Raw genomic sequence first — 21606 nt, forward strand, 5'->3', positions numbered from 1 at the left:
AAACTGCCATTATACAGGACACTTCCTGGCCAGCAGCCCCCATGTACAAATTATAGGTACTTTCACTGACCGTTCAGCCCCTCGGGTACATATGACACAAGAGGCACACAAATAAACCGGCTTCCGCACTCCTGGCCAATTAAACCTGACATTACGTAACTACCATATAAAAGATAAAGATCACAGAGGCAAACCCTCTAAATAGGATTTTCCTTGTTTAGCAGCCTCTGAGGAAGAACTGTTCTAATACGGTGTTTCTATTCCTGACAGGAATAACCCTTAATTATTATGTGCCTTAAGCGTCTAGACATTTTAAAATAGAATCTGACTTAATGTTAAGAAAATCAGGGACCTCCCTGGTGGCGCAGTGGTTAAGAATCCACCTGCCAATGCAGGGAACACGGGTTCGAGCCCTGGTCCGGGAAGATCCCATATGCCACAGAGCAACTAAGCCCGTGCGCCACAACTACTGAGCCTGCGCTCTAGAGCCCACGAGCCACAACTATTGAGCCCGTGTGCCACAACTACGGGGGCCCGCGCGCCTAGAGCCTGTGCTCTGCAACGGGGGAAGCGACCACGATGAGAAGCCTGTGCACCGCAACGAAGAGTAGCCCCTGCTCACCGCAATTGGAGAAGGCCCGCGCACAGCAACGAAGACCCAACACAGCCAACAATAAATTAATTAATTAATTTTTTTAAAAAGAAAATCAGAAAACTACGTCAGTGACAACAGAGAAGACTTCAGCACAGTGAGAGAGAGCGCATGCTCGCTCTGGCACGGGGGATGGGGAAGGTAGGAGGAGGAAGCACAGATCCTGCTGAGTTGGTTTTGAAGTTCTGGAAATCTGGGAGAAAAGACAGGATTGAAGGAAGTCACTAAAGAAAATTAAATTCTTCCGGAAGAGAATGTAAAGACTTTTCACTTCTCAGGGATTAATGCATTAATCCCTGATTACATTTGTTTCAGGAAATAAATAAATCATACTTATTTCTGGGAAAAAAATATATGGATAGGCAAGTGAATGGCGACATGGCCTAATGTCTAAAACACAGGCGTTTGTCCCAAGACTTTTGGAAACACAGTTGTAACAAAGTGATTTTACCTACGCCCTCCGTAGACAACATTGCTCTTGTCATCTTTTGTTTGGCTGCATGTCAGTGACCCATAATCTAGCTATAAATGTCAATATTTCACTTATCAGAGGAAGTGGTAGCTATCGTTCATGCGTATTGTCAGCCCAAGCACGGCCAGCTCCACTGGGATCACCAGTGGAGGAACAGAAAGAAAGTCTGTTCCTTCCTGTTGAGTCTGCTCTCTCAGTGAGGGATGCCTGAGGCTGAGCTGTACAGCTCGGCCAGCCAAAGGTGCTCGCTGCACCCCCAAGAGAGCTGCTGGGCAGTGGGCTCTATGGGGGGGACACTCACCAAGCACATGGTAGGTGCCAAGGTGTACAAAGGTGATTGGGACCGTTCCTGCCCTCAAGAATGTAATCCGCTGATAGGGGAGACTTGCTTATTTAAACAGAAAGCAATCTAGAGAGTTACATCAAGGATCCTTCCATAAATAGGTCCTCCCACCCACCTCCTGTGTGCAGGCTGTCAACCATTTATATGTCTCACCCAACTTCTACTGATCGACAACATAGACATGGTGGGTTTAGATGGTCATTCTTGTCATAATGGGATAGGAAGGTTCATGATACGAAAAGGAGGCGCTGTCTCGACGATGCAAACAAGACATCTGAAGAGGACGGTGAGAAGAAAGCCTGTTGTATAATCATGAATTTGACTAGCTTTAGTCCCCGGTTCCTGCAACATACTCTAAATAGTTGGAATTTCCCTAGTAACTGGAAATATCTTTGATATTCATGAGCCCCAGGGTCCATAACTGAGTTGTGCTAACAAGATGCTCAGGGTGGGGCTGGCCACTCCAGAAATCCTGGGATTAGAGGGTTGGAGCTTCAAGTCCGGTGAGGCAAGTGGACCTCCTCTAGGGAGGGGAGAGGGGATGGAGTCTGAATAATCTCAGAGTCATCACACCTGCACAACGAAACCCCACTAAAAACTCTGGACACCAAAGCTCCAGATGTGGCGGAGGTTCCTGGTTTGTGACTGCATGGACGTGCTGGGAGGGAGAGAGACAGACCCCTCCTGATTCCACAGGTGAGGGCAGGGAAGCTCCACGTCCAGGACCCTCCCAGACCTGGTCCGACGTGTCTCCTCACTTGACTGGTCCTGCCTTATGTCCTGTATGATAAAACAATAATCTTAAGTACAGGACTTTCCTGAGTTCTGTGAGCCCTTCTAGGAAACTGTCAAATCTGAAGGGGTTGTGGGACCCCCTCCCCAAATCTGTAGCTAGTTGGTCAGAAGTGTGGTTGTCCTGGGGACACCTGAAATTGCAGCGGTATCTGAAACAAGGGCTGTTTTGTTGGGGACTGCACCCTTCACTCATGGTGTGGTTAGTGTCAGAACTGCACTGCAGCACTGCAACCCCCATTCTCAATTCCTGAAACACAAGCCAGAAATGATCCTTTAGAAGCAAAGCTCAGCTGACTTGACTTCCCCACCCTCAACCCAGCTCCAACCTCAGGCTAAGAAGAACTTCCATGGTCCAATCTCAGCAGGAAACCACCTTGAATGGGAAGACAAACACAGTTCTAGTACAAGGCAGGCTTTTTGATTAAGTGACATAACTGAAATATAAAAACTACAATGGGCGCACAGAGAAAGAGTCCAGTAATTGACTGAGAGATTCAGAACGGCTTCACAAAGGTTGTCATGGCTGTGTGCCTTAAAGATGAAAGCAATTTTAAAACAAAGGAGGATAGCATGGCTTAAGAACAGTGTAAGGAAAGAGTGAAGTCACTGTGTCAAGTTTAACAACAATGAATATCCTATCTAACTTTTATTACCTCCTTACTGTGGCTAAAGTTATTATTTTGACATTCCAATGAATCCTTAATCCTATGAGGCAGAGTCTATTATGATACCCATTTTACAGGTGAGGCTACTGAGACTTCGGTTAGGAAACCTGATGAAGGCATCAGAGCTGGCAGTCCAGTGTGGCTGGAGAGGGTGAAAGGAAGTGGATAAAGTATGAAAAGCCCTGAGTATCTATCAGAAACCCAATTTTTTTCTTCTGTAGGCAGTGGGGAGCCATCAGAGGTGTGTGCATAAGGGAATAATATGACCAGAACTGTGGTTTCAAAAGACAAACTGCAGTGGCAGGAAAATCATTCACAAAGACAAAGACTAGAAGAGGGAGACCAGGTAGGGGATGATGGTCAGATCACTGGGCAAACAGGATGACAGCCAGAAGCAGGGTGAGGACAGAAGAAATGAACACGTGGGGATGGGGAAGGAGGACAAGGACGTCTAGAAGATGACAGAGATACACAGGGCTCTGGATGGATGGTCGGAAGAGCAGCCAGGAGGAGATGGGACAGGCATCCAAACAGACCATCAAAAATACATCTGGGGACCTCACTGGTAGTCCAGTGATAAAGAATCTACCTTCCAATGCAGGGGACACGGGTTCGATCCCTGGTCGGGGAACTAAGATCCCACATGCCGCTGGGCAACTAAGCCCGAGTGCCACAACTACCGAGCTTACCCACCTCAACTAGAGCCCGCATGCCGCAAACTACAGAGCCCACGCACCCTGGAGCCCGTGTGCCACACCTAGAGAGAGAAAACCCGCACGCCACAACGAGAGAGAATTCTGCACGCTGCAATGACGAGCCCACAATGCAATGAAAGATCCCACATGCTGCAACTAAGACCCGATGCAGCCAAAAAAATAAAGAAAATAAATGAAGACACATACATCTGTTTATATGTCTTTCTGTACTGATGTGTGCGTTTACTGCACCGTTCCTTTTTTTTTAACACCTTTATTAGAGTATAATTGCTTTACAATGGTGTGTTAGTTTCTGCTTTACAACAAAGTGAATCAGCTATACATAAACATATATCCCCATTATCTCCTCCCTCTTGCGTCTCCCTCCCACCCTCCCTATCCCACCCCTCTAGGTGGTCACAAAGCACTGAGCTGAGCTCCCTGTGCTATGCAGCTGCTTCCCACTAGCTATTTTATATTTGGTAGTGTATATAAGTCCATGCCACTCTCACTTTGTCCCAGCTTACCCTTCCCCCTCCCCGTATCCTCAAGTCCATTCTCTACGTCTGCGTCTTTATTCCTGTCCTGCCCCAGGTTCTTCAGAACCTTTCTTTTTTTTTAGATTCCATATATATGTGCTAGCATATAGTATTTATTTTTCTCTTTCTGACTTACTTCACTCTATGTGACAGCCTCTAGGTCCATCCACTTCACTACAAATAACTCAGCTTCATTTCTTTCTATTGGCTGAGTAATATTCCATTGTATACATGTCCTGCACTATTCTTGATGCTCCCGTGCGCTGCCTGAATTTGGTGGAGTTCACACTCTTGATGCAACAACAGATAATGAAGTCAGATTTCAAGGCGGAATTCAATGTTGGCGGGCAACCATTGAACTCCACATCTCACATCTCTGGCCCTAGGCTGCACACAGCCATTCCACACCTCCGTGCTCTCTGTGTGGTTGACCGGCGCCTGCTCTGGACTGATAACGAGCATCAGAGGAGCCCATCAAGGATTTCTGTCTAAATGACTTTTTAGACTGCCGAGCTGAAGCAGAAGTATACCAGGCCACCGGTCTACAAATAGGTCTGAGGCTATTCAAAAGTACACACATCGAACTAAGTTTTCTTCTAGTTCCTCCTAGGATTTGACGGGAATGAGTCGACAGAGTGTAGAAAAGTAAACAGAAGCTGAACACAAACGTGACCCCCTCAAGGACTCCACTGAGAAAAACACACAGCTGACCACAGATAAAATTAATGCCAGGCTTCCAGTGCTGGAATAAACAATCCTTGCCATTCAAACCTGGTCCTTCCCACAATTTCCTGTTTTCTGTTTCTGTCCGTGCCCTACGTCTAGGTTTGACGAGAGAGGCTGTGGAACCGTTTGATTCATTAGCAGAACTTTAGAATCAATAATCATCCTTCTACCAAGTCCTCAAAATGTTCTGGGCACTTAGCTCATAAATATTATTCTAGCTCCCACTTCCCACACTGCAAAAAGCCTAGCTCTTCCTAACAATGCTGACTAGAGGAGAACGAAACAGAAAGGAAAAGAAAAGAAATTCGACTTCCCGTTCCTCTGGAGACGGAGCTTTGAGGGGGTCCTGAAGCTCTGGAGGACAAGGGTGTCGTGTGTGGGTATGTCTGCTTCTCTCTCACTCCTGACATTCCCAGGAACCACTCATCCTTTAAAGCACGCATCTGAAAACGTTTAAAGAAGACATACCAAAATGCACTCTTACACACGCCCCTGACACATAATCAATACCCTTTTAAGCACACACATCTATATCTTGCATTAACCTTGCATCTCACCATAATTTAGGAGATATTGCTGTGCTTCATCTCCAAATGTTTTCTGATCTGACATCACTCTGTAACAGACAGATCATCATAAAGAGACGGAAACATTTTCAAATGTGGCAGAACTCAGGACATGATTTGTAAATACGGTCTTCTACAATTTCAAAGGATACTAAAATTCATTCGATGTCATCAATGGTTCAATTCAGTAGCTGAGAATCAGATCATTTTGCATATACACTGGAACCTTTTTATTTGGTTCAAATAAAGTGTCTCCTTCCCTCACTTTCAATCATCCAGTTTCAAAAAAACAGAAAACAACTGTCATCCTCCCACATCAGATCTGTGTGCAAAAGGTCTAATTTTTTCTAGGCAGTACGTAAACCAAGAAGTCAGATAAGGCAGATTATAACTGACGCAAACTAGAAACCCTACGTATCACAATATCATCCCATAGAAACGGTTGCCTGTAACATTTTCTCCTCTCTTTAAGGGGGAGATATGAGACAACAGCTTTCAATTTATTATAAATAAGGGAGGGGACTAACATCTGGGTACTAATAGGTGTCATTTGATGTGCTGAGGCTTACTAATATTTCCCCCTTTTCATTTCTATAAAGTTCCTCTTAGGTAGAAATTATCCCATTTTACAGATTACAATTAAACTCAAAAGAAGCTAAACGAGCATCCATAAAGAATCTTTTACAAAGGCATCATATTTTGAAACCAAGCCTGTAAGCAGTGAAAGGAAATTCCACCACGTTCACTTTGTTTGTATTTATTTATTTATTTATTGGCTGTGTTGGGTCTTTGTTGCTGCACACAGGCTTTCTCTAGTTGCGGCGAGCGGGGGCTACTCTTCGTTGCAGTGCGCAGGCTTCTCATTGTGGTGGCTTCTCTTGTTGTGGAGCACAGGTTCTAGGCATGCGGGCTTCAGTAGCTGTGGCACACAGGCTCAGCAGTTGTGGTTCGCGGGCTCTAGAGCGCAGGCTCAGTAGTTGTGGCACACGGGCTTAGTTGCTCCACGGCATGTGGGATCTTCCCGGACCAGGGCTCAAACCCGTGTCTCCTGCATTTGCAAGCGGATTCTTAAACACTGCACCACCAGGGAAGCCCACCACATTCACTCTGGATTGGCAAAGGTGAGCCTCCTTTGGTGGGAAGACTTTACCCCTTGGTATTCAGACCTGGTGAAGCTCGGCCCCCAGACCACCATTCAGGTTCCGCAAGGCCTATTCTCAAGCCAGCTCCTCTAGATGCCCAGCCTCAGAAGGAACTCAGCTGGACCACATCCTGAACTGGGGGGGGCGGGGAGGGGAGGCAGGGACCACACTCTGAGCTGCAGCATAACCATCACATTCCCTGACATGGCTAATCTCTATTGAGCGCTGACTGCCAGGCTCTGCGGAGACGGGGTGAGCAAGACAGATGCCCTCAGAGCCACCCTACACTGGAAGAGGGTGCAGACAGGTAGGCTCGTTGTTCCTTCATAGGATGGTGAGGGCTCTGAGGGCTGAGCTGAGTCCTGAGGGACGACTGGCGTGGGTTAGGGTGTGGCTGGCACAAACAGAGAGAGTGAAAGCAGTGGCTGTCTGAATTCATGGACTTTCAGCATAGCGTTGTACACGCTGGCAGCTTCCAATGCTCTGTGATGTGTGGGGCGTTAAGAATACGGAACTGGGGCTTCCCTGGTGGCGCAGTGGTTGAGGGTCCGCCTGCCGATGCAGGGTACGCGGGTTCGTGCCCCGGTCTGGGGGGATCCCACGTGCCGCGGAGCGGCTGGGCCCGTGAGCCATGGCCGCTGAGCCTGCGCGTCCGGAGCCTGTGCTCCGCAGCGGGAGAGGCCGCTACAGTGAGAGGCCCGCGTACAGCAGAAAAAAAAAAAAAAAAAAAAAAAAAGAATACGGAACTGGGGCTTCCCTGGTGGCACAGTGGTTGAGAGTCCACCTGCCGATGCAGGGGACACGGGTTCGTGCCCCGGTCCGGGAGGATCCCACATGCTGCGGGGCGGCTGGGCCTGTGAGCCGTGCCCGCTGAGCCTGCGCGTCCGGAGCCTGTGCTCTGCAACGGGAGAGGCCACAACAGTGACAGGCCTGCGTACCGCAAAAAAAAAAAAAAAAAAAGAATACGGAACGAAGCTAGTGTTTCTCAAACTTTTTTTGACCATATCTTCCAGCAAAAATATGTTTTACATCATGATGCAGTACACACATTACACATATAACTAGGAAAAGAACATTTGCCAAAACAATACTCTTCCCACTACTCAAACCCATTCTGATATTGTCTCTCTTCTTTCTGTCTCTCTTTTTCTTTAAGTTCTAGATACAACCCTCGAATGGGTGGCAACCCATAGTGTGAAAAATACTGGTATAAACCTTTTAATAGGCATGACTGTCATTTCTTTGATATATAGTTGACCCTTGAACAACATGGGTTTGAACTGTGATGCACGGATTTTTTTCAATAAATACTACAGTACAACCCGATGCCTGGCTGCTTGAATCCGAGGATGCGGAACCACGGATGCGGAGTGGGCCGACCGTGGACTTGAGCAGCCTCGGATTTTGGTACCCGAGGGACGGTCCTGAAACCAATCATTCCTGGATATTGAGAAACTTCTTCTTCTGCCTTCTACCCTCCTTTTCTTCCTTCACTCCTCAAAAAAGTACCGCCAAAGAAATAAGAACACTACAGTTTCCTGAAGGTCTGTTATGTGCCAGAAACTGGGCTGGAACCTTGACATGCCCTGTCTCATTCATCCTCACACGGCCCTGCGGGTTAAGCATTACTATTCCCATTTTACAGATGAAAAAGCCAAAGCTCAGTGATCAAGAGACTCGTTCAGTAGACCGTGACGGAGCCAGGATTCGAATCCAGTTCTGTCTTGCTTCAAATCTCCAATCACCCTACTGTGCCTTTCATGAAAAGTTCTTAAGTAATTAAAGCTAACGTAATAGCAAGAATTTCCTAAGTCTCCTTGAGATAACTCAAGTCCTTGGAGTGTTATGGAACCAGGTTTGGGAGGCCTCAGCAGAGATAAGGGAAATATGAGGTGGAAAATATCTCGGGTTTAAATTTAATTCCCTTCCATGTCCTCTGAGTACCCCTTAGTAAAGGCACTTGTGGCGAGTCACCAACAGAGAAATGGTAAGTGAGAGCTACTGGGGGGCTGGCCTAGACAATCCCCCTCAAGGCAGGCAGGCTGAACAGAGCTGCCCGTTCTGAGTGGCTCATACCAGGAGCACCTTGCCCGGCATCTTCCAGGCTGTAGACAGTCCATACATATTTACAAAACGGAACGCTCACACAGGCAGAGCGAAAGTAAACACGGAGCATGGCTCCTGCTGGTTTATTTTTAAATTGGTCCAAAATTACGTTAAGCGAAACTATCTGTTGAGAAGGAAGTGTCTTTGGAAGGATAACTAAACGTATTTACAGCACAGACACTTGTGTTCTTTCAGCCCCCTAACTGAAGATACATTTGACACAGATACAAGGGATATTTAACGTGAGCAGGTCAGGACAAATGTTCAGCCCCCCCCAAAAACATCTCTGCAAAAGTGACGATTTGGGGAAATTACTGGCAAGGCTCCGCGAAGCGACTGCATCATAAACTGATCCTTCCCCTGACTTAAAATAACGTGATGTTTGGCGACAGTACGTTAACTGGCCAGTCATTGGCACTGCTATTTCTAAGTGATGATACTGCTCAGAATACTTTAAGAACTGATGTATTTTCTACAAACACATAATAAATGCAACTGTGACACCTACAATAAGTTAAATTATTTATCTGACAAATGGCCTTTAGGGTTTATATTCTTTGTGGGGCTTGCTGGGTAGCAATACATTTATCGTTTAACTTGGCATACCAACTCACATACAAATATATGAGCCGTTTTTTGTCTAATCAGCTAGTGTTATTTTCCCAGCACCTCTTAGCAATAAAAATATTGCCAAGTCCTCTTTTCTTTGCAAGTTCCACGATGGGAAAAAAATCCTGAACGTGCAAAAGAATCCACTGCCTGCTGATGAAACGTAAAGGCTTATGAAAACATGGCATGTCCTCAAGCAGATCAGTTTGTTTTTAAATGTTTTAGTAGGGTACACTGATGCATTAGGAACTAAATGTGTATTATACCTAATCTTACATCTAGCGTGTACTATATACCTTGATCATTCTATCAAAAGATCAAAATTTAAATATTAGGTAAATTATATTTTATACATGTTCTCCTTTGCATGAAGTCAAACAGGAAACTTGTTTCTTCTCTAAACACACAAGAATATAAACAAGCAACATATTTAGACCGAAGAAAATACTCACTACTTCATTCCATTAAAAAAAAAATGCCCCTGGGTATCCATTAAAATAAAAAGCTTTTATGCTTTCTTAAAACAATCCTAAATGTCTGCTTGTGCTTTCAGATATTTTCACCATATTTTAATATTTATTTTAAAGTTTAAGTTAATTACATGTTATTTTTACAAGAAATGCTACTTAAATACTCTTCCTGAAAGCTCTAAGAGGTTATGTAAAACAACAGAAATGACAGCAGAAATTAAAGAACTGATATTGAATCTCCAATAGTCAGAAGTTGCCATTTTCGTAACAACTGAATGTAAAGTATGAACCTTAATTGGATCCTGGATTTTTTTTAAAAAAAGCTATAAAAGACATCCTTAGGACAATGAGGGAGACGTGAATATGGACCAGATTTTAGAAGTTATTGTGAAATTTTTGTTAACTTTCTGAAGTGTGATACTGGCTCTGTGATTCTTCAAAAAAAATATCCTTATTCTTAGTACGTGCATAAGGTCCTTTTTAAGAATGAAATATCTTGATGCGTGAAACCAGCTTGATGCCTGAAACTAACAAATGGTCCAAAAATAATAAATATATCTGTACATATACTAGATAAAAACATGAAGCAAATTCTGCAAAATGTTAATAAGAGTTACATCTCAGTGGAGGATATACAGACGTTCATTGCATTATTCTTTTAACCATTTTGTATATGAAAATTTTCATAATAAAAAGTTGCAGTGGGGGAAGAATAGTCGTTTTCATTTAATAAGCATGTATGTGTATTCACTCCTGAGCCAAACTAGGGGCCGATAAAATATTACCTTATATGGACACAGAATGTTTCATTTTTCAGTCGCAGTATACTTCAGAGAATCAATTTTCCACCACGGACCCAGAGAAATTATGGCAGCCCTTCTGGCCAAGATCACAGGGAACAGCTGATTGACACACACCACCTGATTTAGAGCAGAGGCATCAGGATCCCCAAAGGGTAATCCATGCTGACCAGTGAATTTACATGCCAGCCTGTGCCCTTGGAAAACTAAGGGTGGAGAATAGGGGCCTTCCAGCATGGAACCTTTATAGCAGACAGAACCTGCAACTTTGCTAGGCTCGTTTTCTGGGAGACAGCGTATCAAGTTGTGACATGAACGTAAAGCTAAATCAAACATTTAAACCATCGATTCTACTCATTCACCCACTAAAGATGGATTTCTGTCTTACCTTGTCTCTCTGCTCCATAAAGTGGGCTACCAGGTTCAACATTCAGCAAAAAAAAATCTGAGATGCTACTCCCAAAACTCTACTTAAACCTAATAACAAAGCACTAGAATTATATAAGAAATTTTAGAGAGAAAACCTGTAAGCATTCCCTTTAGATATAACGAAAGTATTAAAAAATAAGATTCAGACCTATGAAACAACATAGCACGATGTTTCTCATCTACAAACAGAGGTTTTTTTGTTTTGGGGTCCAAATCTCAACAGTTCTGGGCACTAGTTCACTACGAAGTCAGAGGGCCAACCAGCCGTCCATGACTTGCTGCAGAATCTGATATTCTTTTTTAACTGGAGTGAACTGAAACTCAGCAGTAAGCATTGAACTTTCAAGTGGCCTGATGCAATCGAAGACTCCACTTCAGTTACACTTCTTTTTTCTGTCTTTTTATTTTTATCATCTCTTTTCCTCCCTCGTTCAATGCTTTATCTATATGTGTGTGTCTTGTGTGTATATATATACATATATGTTTATGTGTGTGTGTGTATATACATACACATAAACACATTATGCATACATATACACATATACATATATATTTGTTGCTGTCTTCTCCTTTTCTTTTTCCTGTCTTTCCTCTTCCCCTCCCAATTCCTCCAGAACCACCCAAAGGCACTGGTAAAACCCAGTTAAACTTCAGGCTGTGAAGCTATAAAGAATCCTGATGTGGCCCATGAAGCCTGATGGAATCAGGCCACAGGCTAGAAGGGTTACGGGAAGAATGGTTCACTTTCCTTTAACCGAAGAACAATCATCCTGTTTATGGGTTGTCAAGGCCCTTTCCCTTCTAGGGACAGCTACCTACCTTTGATCTTTAACCAGCTCACTACACCTCTCTTTAAGAGAAGCAGACGACCACGACACTGGGATCTCACTTATTGCTTCATGTTATTCTAGTAAGAGGCATGATACAGGAGAGCTGAAAACATCAATGGTTTGGGGCTACCTGTGGACTTCACTTATCCAAATCATGAATTCTGTTCAATGCCACCATTTTCTGATTTCTTGAAAAGTTTCTGGTGTATCTGTAAGCACTAAGCTAGGACCGAAGGAAATACAAAGAGATTTTTTTTTTTTAGGTTATTCATCAGAGAGGTATGAGCGCATTACATTCGTTTACCAAAAATTCACCGTCTATGAAAACTCACTCCCATGAGTGAAGCATGAATTAACCATGGGCCCTCCATCTCCAGGAGACCTGAATAAACCTGTTTCCAAAACTCCAGGGAGAATGAATCTCTGGCAATGCTCCAGCCAGAAGGCGAGGGATCCTCTGCCGCCTCCAGGCTGGAGAAGCCCCCACAAGGGAACCAGGAAGAAGGCGGCTCAGCAGTCAGTGCCAAGAGCCCACCGCTGAAAATAATCTGGGCGGAGGGATGCTCAAAGAGTGGAGAAACACATACCGAGGGCGGCAAGGTAGCCATTTGGAAGCACCGAACAATGTTTACAGTTTGCAGGCTCTAGGAGTGATCTGAGCCCCTTACCGAGGCTTATCCTCTCAATGCCTCAATTTCTTAATCTGACAAATGGGGAAAATAATAGTACTCCTCAAAGTCCCAGGGTCTGTAATGATTAAATGAGTCAGTAATGCATACAGTGCTTAGAATAGGGCCTGGCACATGGTAAGCACCGCATAAATGCTACCTAATCGCTAGTATTATAGGCTGGAAGCATGCCAATGGAAAAGCCTACTGAAGAAAACTTACCTTCTTTAATCCCCACCAAGAGATCTACTACTAAACAGCTGGAAGTACCCAGGTCTCAATTCTTTGATTCCCTTTATTAAGCTCCAGCAGCTCTGGAGTGGTCTCAGCTAAAGCCAAAGGAGCGAGACTCCTTTCTCTAAGCAACGAGGTTCGGGCAGAAAATGCAGTATGGCAACATATGATAAAAATGGAAACTGACATATGAATAAAATGCCAATCTATCTGACATGCATTTCAGAGCCCAGGTGTTCTCAGTGTGTAAGTTCTGCAGCTTCTAACAAATGTCCCTAAGTCTACAACACTGTGAACCTCAAGAACCAACCTTCTGGTTGAAGACACACACAAATCACCCTGCACGTTAGAAAGACATAAATGCAATGAACTTCAACAAACTACATGGCCTCAAAGTATCGGGCATAAACAGGTAATTGGCCACTGCCACACCTGGGTGACACAGCAAGTCAATTCTTCAGAACAGGCAAATCCACTCACTTCCATATTCTGCTGCTGTGCCACACCTGGCACACTATGTTGACAATACTTACGCATTACAATAGGGCTTCTTTTCATAGCCTTTGTAGTTGTTCATGTTCAGAGCCATCTTGCAGACTTCACAATGGAAACATCCTTTATGCCAATACTGAAAAAATAAATATTTAAAATTATAGTACAATGCCAGTTCTTTCCAGGATGGGTACAGAAAGAAGACATTTTTTTTTAGTGCATCACAAGTCCCCGTATCTGAAAATACTACAACAAAATGACTGTAGGTACCAGTGGATGTTTGCTGACTTTCAGTTAAGTAAACAAAGAAGACAGTTATTAAAACGGAGTTTTAAATGACTCTCCACCATAACGTACAGACTCAGATGAAAGAAATGTCGCGGGCTCTACCCGTATTACACTTCTATGAGCAGCCAAAGAGGAATTCTGCGCTTGGTTAATGGAGAAATGGAGCCTGTGAAGTGGCCTCAAAAGGAAACCGAATCCAGTTCAAAGTGCCTAAACAACACTGTTTGTAACATCTCGATAAACATGTGCTCACCGGAAGTCAGGCAACCCGAGGTGGCCGGAGGCGCACTATGTTAAGTACCCCCGGACCCCCCATCCCTGTCCAGCTTCCACTAAATTGCGGGAAAGGCGGACTCTGTCTGGGATGGCTATAGGGATGACGGCGTGCTCTTATGAGGCATTTGTATGACCACACGCAAATTTCACAGCGACCGCCTCCGGCTGGGTTCAACTGTCAGTCGCTCAGGCTAGCGCCAGGGTCTGTCTCCCAGGCTGCTCAACTCCATCCACGCCCGGGAAGGGCAGGGAAGCAGGGCTGCAGGGGCCGGTCTAGAGCCACTTCCTCTGGAATTCCCCAAGCGGGTGGATTAGCCCCCAGTGGGTCTGGCTCGCCGCGCTCAGCCCGGGCTCTCCGGCGGGGCTTATTCTTAGCAATGCGGCAGCGGCCGCCCCACGACATGTTAATTACTATCCGCCTCTCCACCTCGCCGCCCTCACGCGAGGCGCTGGGGCGGGGGTGAGGTGGCGATCCGGGCGGATCCCTGAGGTGGGCGTGCGGGGCAGTGAGGGGTCGCAGCGGAGGTGGGAGGCGAGCGGCTGGCCGAACTGCCCCTGGGGGCCCAGCCCGGGCCGCGCACCTCCAGGCGCCCTCCGCAGCCGCTCTGCCGCCGCCCGCACACCGACAAAAGCCTCTCCCGGTTCCAACATCACGATCGCCAAGCGTGCTCTCTGGCCCTCCTGCGGGCGTCTTGCTTCGCGTGCCCTCACCCGGGGCCAAGACACACAGACGCGCACACACACGCACAGACCCACTCTTCTCTTTCCATCCCAGATGCCAAAACTTCTCCGAGCAGGTGCAGCCCGGCGCCTCCTCGCTCACCTTATCCAGGCAGTTGACTTTCTCCGTGGGATACACGACTTTCCCGCAGCGGGCGCACTGGGGGTTCATTGTCGCGGTTCCCGGGGGAGGCGGCTGGGCGGAAGCAACGACGGCTGGGGGCTCCGAGGAGCCGCTGTGACATCCCCCGGCGAGCCCCGCACCGCCTCCGGGCAGGCGGGAGGGCGGCGCGGGCCGGGCGCCGGGGTCTGGCGTCGGCGCGGGGCCCGGGGCGAGCGGGCCGCGCGGCGCGCGGGGAGGCGGCGGGGGCGCGGGTGGGTTCGCGGCGGGGCCTGGCGCCGGGGGACGGCGGCGCTCTCGGGCTCGGCTCCGGCTCGGGCTCCGCGCCGCTCTCTCTGCGTCGCTCGCGCTCCAGGTACCGGTGACTCACACAGGCACTCGCTCCCGCCCCTCGCGCTCACTCGCTCCCCCGCCTCGCCGCCGCGGCGCAGGCCAAACCCACCGGCGCGCCCCGACCGAAGTGACAGGGAACGAGCACGTTGGGCCCCGGGGAGGGCGGGCGAAGCGGGGGAAGGGGGAGGGCAGACACAAGGAAAGCTCCGCAGACCGCGCGGGCTGCCACCCGGAGGCCTGGAAGCGAACCTCGCGCCGCTGCCGCAGCGGGGGCGGCCAGGTGGGCGGCGGCGGCGGAGGGAGGGAGCGGTGGGGGTGAGAGGACGCGGGGCTGGAAGGGCTCAAACCCGCGCCCTCACTGCCGCCCTTCCTCCTGTCTCCTGCGCCGGCCGGTGCAGCCCCCCTCCCAGGCAGACTGACATTCCTGGTACCCAAAGGTCGCGCGGGGAGCGCGGGGCGGGGGTGCGCCCGCCCTCCTCCTCCCGGACCCCGGGTCGCAGGCAGCGGCGCACCAACGCCTGCGCAGCGCCCCGTCCCCGGGCGGAGGCTGGTCCGGGCGCGCGCAGCGACGCGCTGGGGCCTGGGAGCCTGGAGACACGCGGGGAACCCGGAGACTCACGTACCCGCGGCGCCCCCGGCTGTGCCGCGCCGCTCCCACGGGCCTCCTCCCAGAGAAAGCGTTCCCCGTGTGCCTGCGCGAAGTGCTCGGACCCTGGATGGGAAGAGACGTCTCTCACTGGTTCCTCACGACTGCACTTTTTGTATCTGTTCTTGGAGAACGACTGGTCATTTTAGGCCCGAATCAAGCCCTTCCTGATTAACTAAACGGTCATCATTGGTTTTGCTGTGTGTGTGTGTGTGTGTGTAAACACTGTAAATTTTTGCAATTAAACACCACAGGGTCTAGGAAAAGTTCTTCACCTCCATGAAGGGAAGCAATTACAAACTCATGGTCCTAACCGGAAGGGCCAGAAAATCAAGCTGAAGGCTGAGGGGAGGATACCAAACGGAGTAGGAATCGGTTTTTGGTTTTAATAAGGTTACTGGACTTGCTTTGTAAAAGCAGCAAAATGGAGCTACGCGGCCTGGGTTCAAAGCCCAGCGCTGCCCTTACTGTCATGTGACTTTGTGCACATGACATACTTCGTGCATAGCCTCTCTATGCCTCAATTTTCACATCTGCAAAATGGGGATAACATAGCGCTACAAAACAGCTCCTGCTCTCCTAGTGTGAGGATTATATGAGTCAGCAGTTCTGAAGTGTTTCAACCGGCCTGGCTCTTGGTAAACGCTGCGGAAGTGTCAGCGAGGATTATCATTGGCCGGTTGTAACAAATAAGCAAACACATTCCGTTGCTAGCACACAGATTAAGACTCAGTAATGCCACATAGCACTACTGTAACAAATATGAGTCGTTTTTTTAAAAAATCATAGCTGCAGCCTTTCATGAAAAAAGAAAACTACTGATTTCTGAGCTCCTCAGGCAGGCTGCACTGATGAAATAACATTCATCATGAGGCTGTGCTGTTTGACTTTTCCAAAGATATCATTTCTTAAAAGAGGTCCATCCACCAATGCAGCAGCCTTTGAACCACTCTTTGCCTGGCTCACAAGCCCACCACAAAAGCAAATAAAACAGTAATGTGCTGTCAGAGATGATCAGTTGTTTAAAAACACCCCAAGAGCTAATTAGAAATGCTTAAGACCATGGGTGAAAGTGGAGGATTTTATGCTAAGTGAAACAAGCCAGGCAAATACTGCATGGTGTCACTTACACGTGGAATCTTAAAGGGAAAAAGTGGAACATAGAGTAAAAAGTGGTTGCCAGGGGCTGTGCAGTGAAATAGGGAGAGGTTGGTAAATGGGTACAGACATTCAGTTATAAGATGAATGAGGTCTGAGGATCTTATATATAACATGGTGACTATAGTTAACATGGTGTTGTATACCTGAAATTTGCTAAGAGAGAACTTACATGTTCTCATTCAAAAAAAGGGAAAATATGAGCAGTGGTGGATGTGTTAACTCCATAGGGGGGTTCCTTTCACAATATATATGTACATCAAATCATTACATTGTACACTTTAAATAGCTTACAATTTTATTTGTCAATTATACCTCAGTAAAACTGGGGAAGGGGAAGAACCTACATTGAATATTTATTTAAATAAATAAATGGCTGAGGAAAAAGTATGTGATCACCTGGAAGACAGTAATTTTTTTTTAGCACTTAGATCTTCATAAGTGTAGATCATAAAAGATAGTCTAAAACTCCTATTGTCCTTTTTAAACGGTAAGCAAAAAGTTCTAAGGAGGCATGATGGTGATATGTGACATTTATAGCTGATTTATCAGATATTTTAACTAGGAATTATATAACTTCCTAGCCAACCAGCACCTATCACAATGCCCGACACATAGTACCTACTTATCAAATGTTTTTTGAAAGAAAGTATAAGACAAATGTATTAAAATTGGAATTAACTATGGTGTTTTATTCTCTCAAAAGTAAACAGTGAATACTCAAGTTATATTTTCCTCTCATCTATGTTTTTCTTGCTAATTTTATTTTCTGCATTAAGCCAGCTTCTAAGTTTCTTAGTGCCACTTTACTGATGTAAGAAGAGTTTTAATACCATCCGTCTTTAAAGGCTTCTTTATTTCAAAATTCAAAGAACTATAAACAGAGAATTGGCAGAAACCTGTCATCTGGTCCAGCCTTCCTCTTTCAAGCAGATGAATGATTTAATTATCCACTGGGGAGACCTTTTGCCCCTTTCATGTCTTTTTCACGTGATTAGTCAAGAAATCGGTCCTTATGGTTACTATACCCCAATATCTCTAATTAAATCCTTTTCTACTGGCTTGGACATCCACAGATATAAAGAAAAACTTACCATCATGACCCTTATGAAAACATTTATAATACTTAAAAAATTAAAATGTTTCTTTAGTTAAAATTCCAAAATCTATTTACTTTTACCTCTGAGACCTATTTACATAGAACCTATTGAAGTCCCTATAATTACCCTTATTATTTAAGCTACATAAAAGGAACTTCAAATTAAAATCCTTGAAGAGTAATTAATATTACAAAAGGCCAAATAGTGGCTTTGACAAACAGAGGATGTAGAGTGTGGTGGATTGTATTATTGGTTCACCATTTTTTGTTCCTTTCCAGCCTGGCAACACTTCCTGTAAGCAGAGTATATTTCCCCACTGCAGTAACTCTGAGCTTGGTCATGTGACTTCCCTTAGCCAATGGAATTCCAGAGGTCATGACTTAGAGCAGAAGCTTTACAACATTTGCATGGTTTGCCTCTGTTCTCCCACCTCTTTGAGCCTTGGCACCTGGCTGTAAGAAGAGCATATCCTAGGGAGTGGCTGCTTCTTTGACTTTTCTCCAGGAATTTAAAGACCTGTCTAGACAGTAGAGCCAAAATGAATTCAGTAAGCCCAGTCATGCCCAGCAGAGCCACAGCTCTGGGAGTAAGAAATAATTGTTTCTGTGAGCCACTGAAATTTGGGTGGGGGGGGGTTGTTCATTACTGCAGCAAAAGCCGACTGATACACCAATAATAGGAACTGAAGAGAAATGCTTTCCACTTCATCACACCAAAAAGAAACTAATGGATTTCCATACAAGATTCAGTATGGGCTATTTTTTTTTTTTCTATAATACATGTTAGAAGTGTAGTAAAGCATCTGTCTCATTACTAATTAATAAATGATTCATTCTCTCATTACACAAAGTTTTATTATGTGCCCTGTATTTGTCAGACATTGTGTAAAATTGTGTACATTTTTTCAGCTGGCTCAAATTCACCATAGAGGCAACTTTTCCAAGCCAACACTTTGGTAGGTGAAACTAAAAGAAAATGATAAATTTTAGCTCACAATTTCATTTGATAGCTGTATATGAGCCTTAGCCTAATGACACATCTTTCCAAAGATCTCATGCATTTACTTTAGAGAAATTACCTCATTTACCCTTACAGAACCACCACAAGTCAATGAGAAATGTAAAATAAAAACATTAATGGAAATTTAAGATTCAGAAGCTGTTATAGAAACAATTACTAATTTTCATTCATCCATTCAATATAAAAGTATTGGTAGGCAAGATGTTAGGTACAAGGGGATGCAACGGAGAATAAGGCATGATCTCTGCTTATAATAAAATCTAGTGGGACAGATAAGGAAGCAATGAATTACAATACAATGTGATAAATGCTCTAGAGTAAAACCCTGCCCCCAGACACTGTGGCAGAACAGAGGAGGAACTTGTAATTCAGCTGGGAAGTCAGAAAATGCTATCTGAAGGAAGTGCACACTACGCTTCTTACCAGGAGTAGGAACTGGCTAGTGCCACTCCCCCAAGTATATGAGCACCCCTAAAATGAGGGGTTTAGGGTAATTAGCCTATTCGTTCCTATTTCAGGGATGGTATTATTATGCTCTTACACTCATGCTGAAATTTTTATATCACTTTAATATCCCCTCCTAACATAGCATAGCAACAAACTTCAAATAATGATGATTTTTTTCTCTCTTTTTCCAGTATTATTGAGAGATAATAATTGACAGACAGCTTAGGGTGTACCACATAATGACTTGATTTACATATATTGTGGAATTATTTCTTGATAGATGACACATCTCTTCAAGATAAGGCCCACCAAATCTCCAATTTAACAAAAACATTTGTAGATATCAACTCATAATTGTAAGTTTGCCACAAAACATTTTAAGATCTGGAAAGAGGGAAAAGAAAAGCTGGGGGAGCAGCAACATCTTGTTCTGGTCCTCACGGAACTGAGCCTCCCCCAGATGAAGGACAAGACAGACCCTCTGTGGTAGGCAAAACAAAGGCCCTCCGAAGACAACGTCCACATCCTAGTACTCAGAACCTGTGAATACATCACCTTACATGGCAAAAGGAACTTTGCGGATGTGATTGAGGTAAGGATCTTAAGATGGAGAGATAATCCTAGATTATCCCTGTGGGCCAATGTAATCACAAGCATCTTTATAAGAGGGAGGCAGGTAGGTCTGAGTCAGAACAGGAGATGTGACAATGGAAGCAGATGTCAGACAGAGAGAGATTTGAAGATCCTGCTGGCCTGGAAGACAGAGGAAGGAACCACAAGGCAAAGAATGTAGGTAGCCTATAGAAGCTGGAAAAGGCAAGGAAGCAGATTCTCTCCCCCAGAAGGAACACAGCCCTGTCGACATGTTGATTTTAGGACTTCTGACCTTCATAACCGTCGGACAGTAAATTTATGTTGTTTTTAGCCACTAAATTTATGTTGCTTTTAGCCACTAAATTTATGTTGTTACTACAGCAATAAGAAACGAATATACCCTCTATGTGTGAATTCTGTTCTGTCTTTAGGACCACACTGAGTTCCAGGACTGCTAAAAGAAGCAGCTGGAAGTCAAGATGGCTGTGATGCTCCATCATTGTTGTCTCCAATGGAAAGATCCTAAAGCAAAGTAGTTAAGAGCACAACATGCCTTCATTCTCTCTCCCCCATCCTAATTAAAAGACTTATTTTACTGGAAGTCTTCAGATAATTGCCTCACTTCTCCATTTAATTTCTCACATAGATAGAAATATTCTGGGTTTCTCAAAAAGTCAGCATATTTCTCTCCATCTTCCTCTCCTCCTCCTTAGAGTAACTCGATGAGTAACATCCTCATCTTCCCAGCCAGAACCCGAAAAATCAACCCAAATCCCTTCCTCTCTTCCTAAGCAACCCTGTCCAGGTACCCAATCCTGTCAACTCTACCTCCAAAAGAGTTGACGGATCTGTTACCATCCTCACTGCCACTGCCTTAGCTTAGCAATTTATCATATCCACCCTGGATGGTTCTATAACAACCTTCTAAGAAGTCTTATCATCATACAAGTCATGGAAGGACTCCATGAACTGTGAGAAAATTAATTTCTATTGTTTAACCCACCCACTTATGGTGTATGGTATGGTAATTTTGTAATACCTGTATGGTATTTTGTTATGGCAGCCCGAGATAACTAATATATTACCTCAGCATGACTTATAGTCAATTAAGAACTAGATCAAGTTCTCAGGAGATGGGCAAAATGGGTGAAGGTAGTCAGAAGGTACAAACTTCCATTTATAAAATAAATAAGTCATGAGGATGTAATGTACAGCATTTTGACTAGTTAATAATGCTGTATTGCACATTTAAAAGTTTCTAAGAGAGTAGATCTTAATAGATCTCATCACAAATTTTTTTTTTACAAAAAAATTTTGTAACTATGTACGGTGCCAAATGTTAACTAGTCTTATTGTGTTGAGCATTTCACAATATATACAGATGTCGAATCATTATGCTATACACCTGAAACTAATAGGTCAATTATAGCTCAATAAAATAAAATTAAAAGGTTGCTTTCTGCCAGTGAAATAATTAATTAATTGCAAATTAGATCAACACAAATGTTCTTCTGGCCCAATAAAAATAGTGATAGAAAAAAAAGTGGTTTTTTAAATTCCTTTGTCGACTGAAAAAAATGCACAATGTGAGAGTTGTGAGTTAAGTTTTATTTGGTGCAACAATGAGGACTATAGCCCAGGAAACAGCCTCTAAGATAGCTCTGAAGAAC

At 45.0% G+C, this 21606-nt stretch overlaps 1 protein-coding gene across 7 annotated transcripts in view; it reads right to left on the minus strand.

Moving 5' to 3' along the window:
- The window catches only part of LOC141275672 (LIM zinc-binding domain-containing Nebulette-like), a 237148-nt gene extending 221337 nt beyond the window's left edge, over window positions 1-15811 (minus strand). For 3 of the 7 annotated variants that reach the window (XM_073801634.1, XM_073801633.1, XM_073801632.1), the window contains exons 1-2: window positions 14621-15810; window positions 13275-13369 (exon numbers count right to left, since the gene is read on the minus strand). In XM_073801634.1, coding sequence (XP_073657735.1) covers window positions 13275-13369; window positions 14621-14689 — 164 coding nt within the window. In that variant the 5' untranslated portion in view covers window positions 14690-15810. Of the gene's footprint in view, window positions 1-13274; window positions 13370-14620 lie in introns of all 7 variants that reach the window. The other 4 variants (XM_073801635.1, XM_073801636.1, XM_073801637.1 and 1 more) reach the window with 2 other exon arrangements.
- Between the last annotated feature and the right edge of the window lie 5795 nt (window positions 15812-21606).

Source organism: Tursiops truncatus, chromosome 2 (genome assembly GCF_011762595.2).
Source record: "Tursiops truncatus isolate mTurTru1 chromosome 2, mTurTru1.mat.Y, whole genome shotgun sequence".
Taxonomy (NCBI): Eukaryota; Metazoa; Chordata; class Mammalia; order Artiodactyla; family Delphinidae; genus Tursiops; species Tursiops truncatus.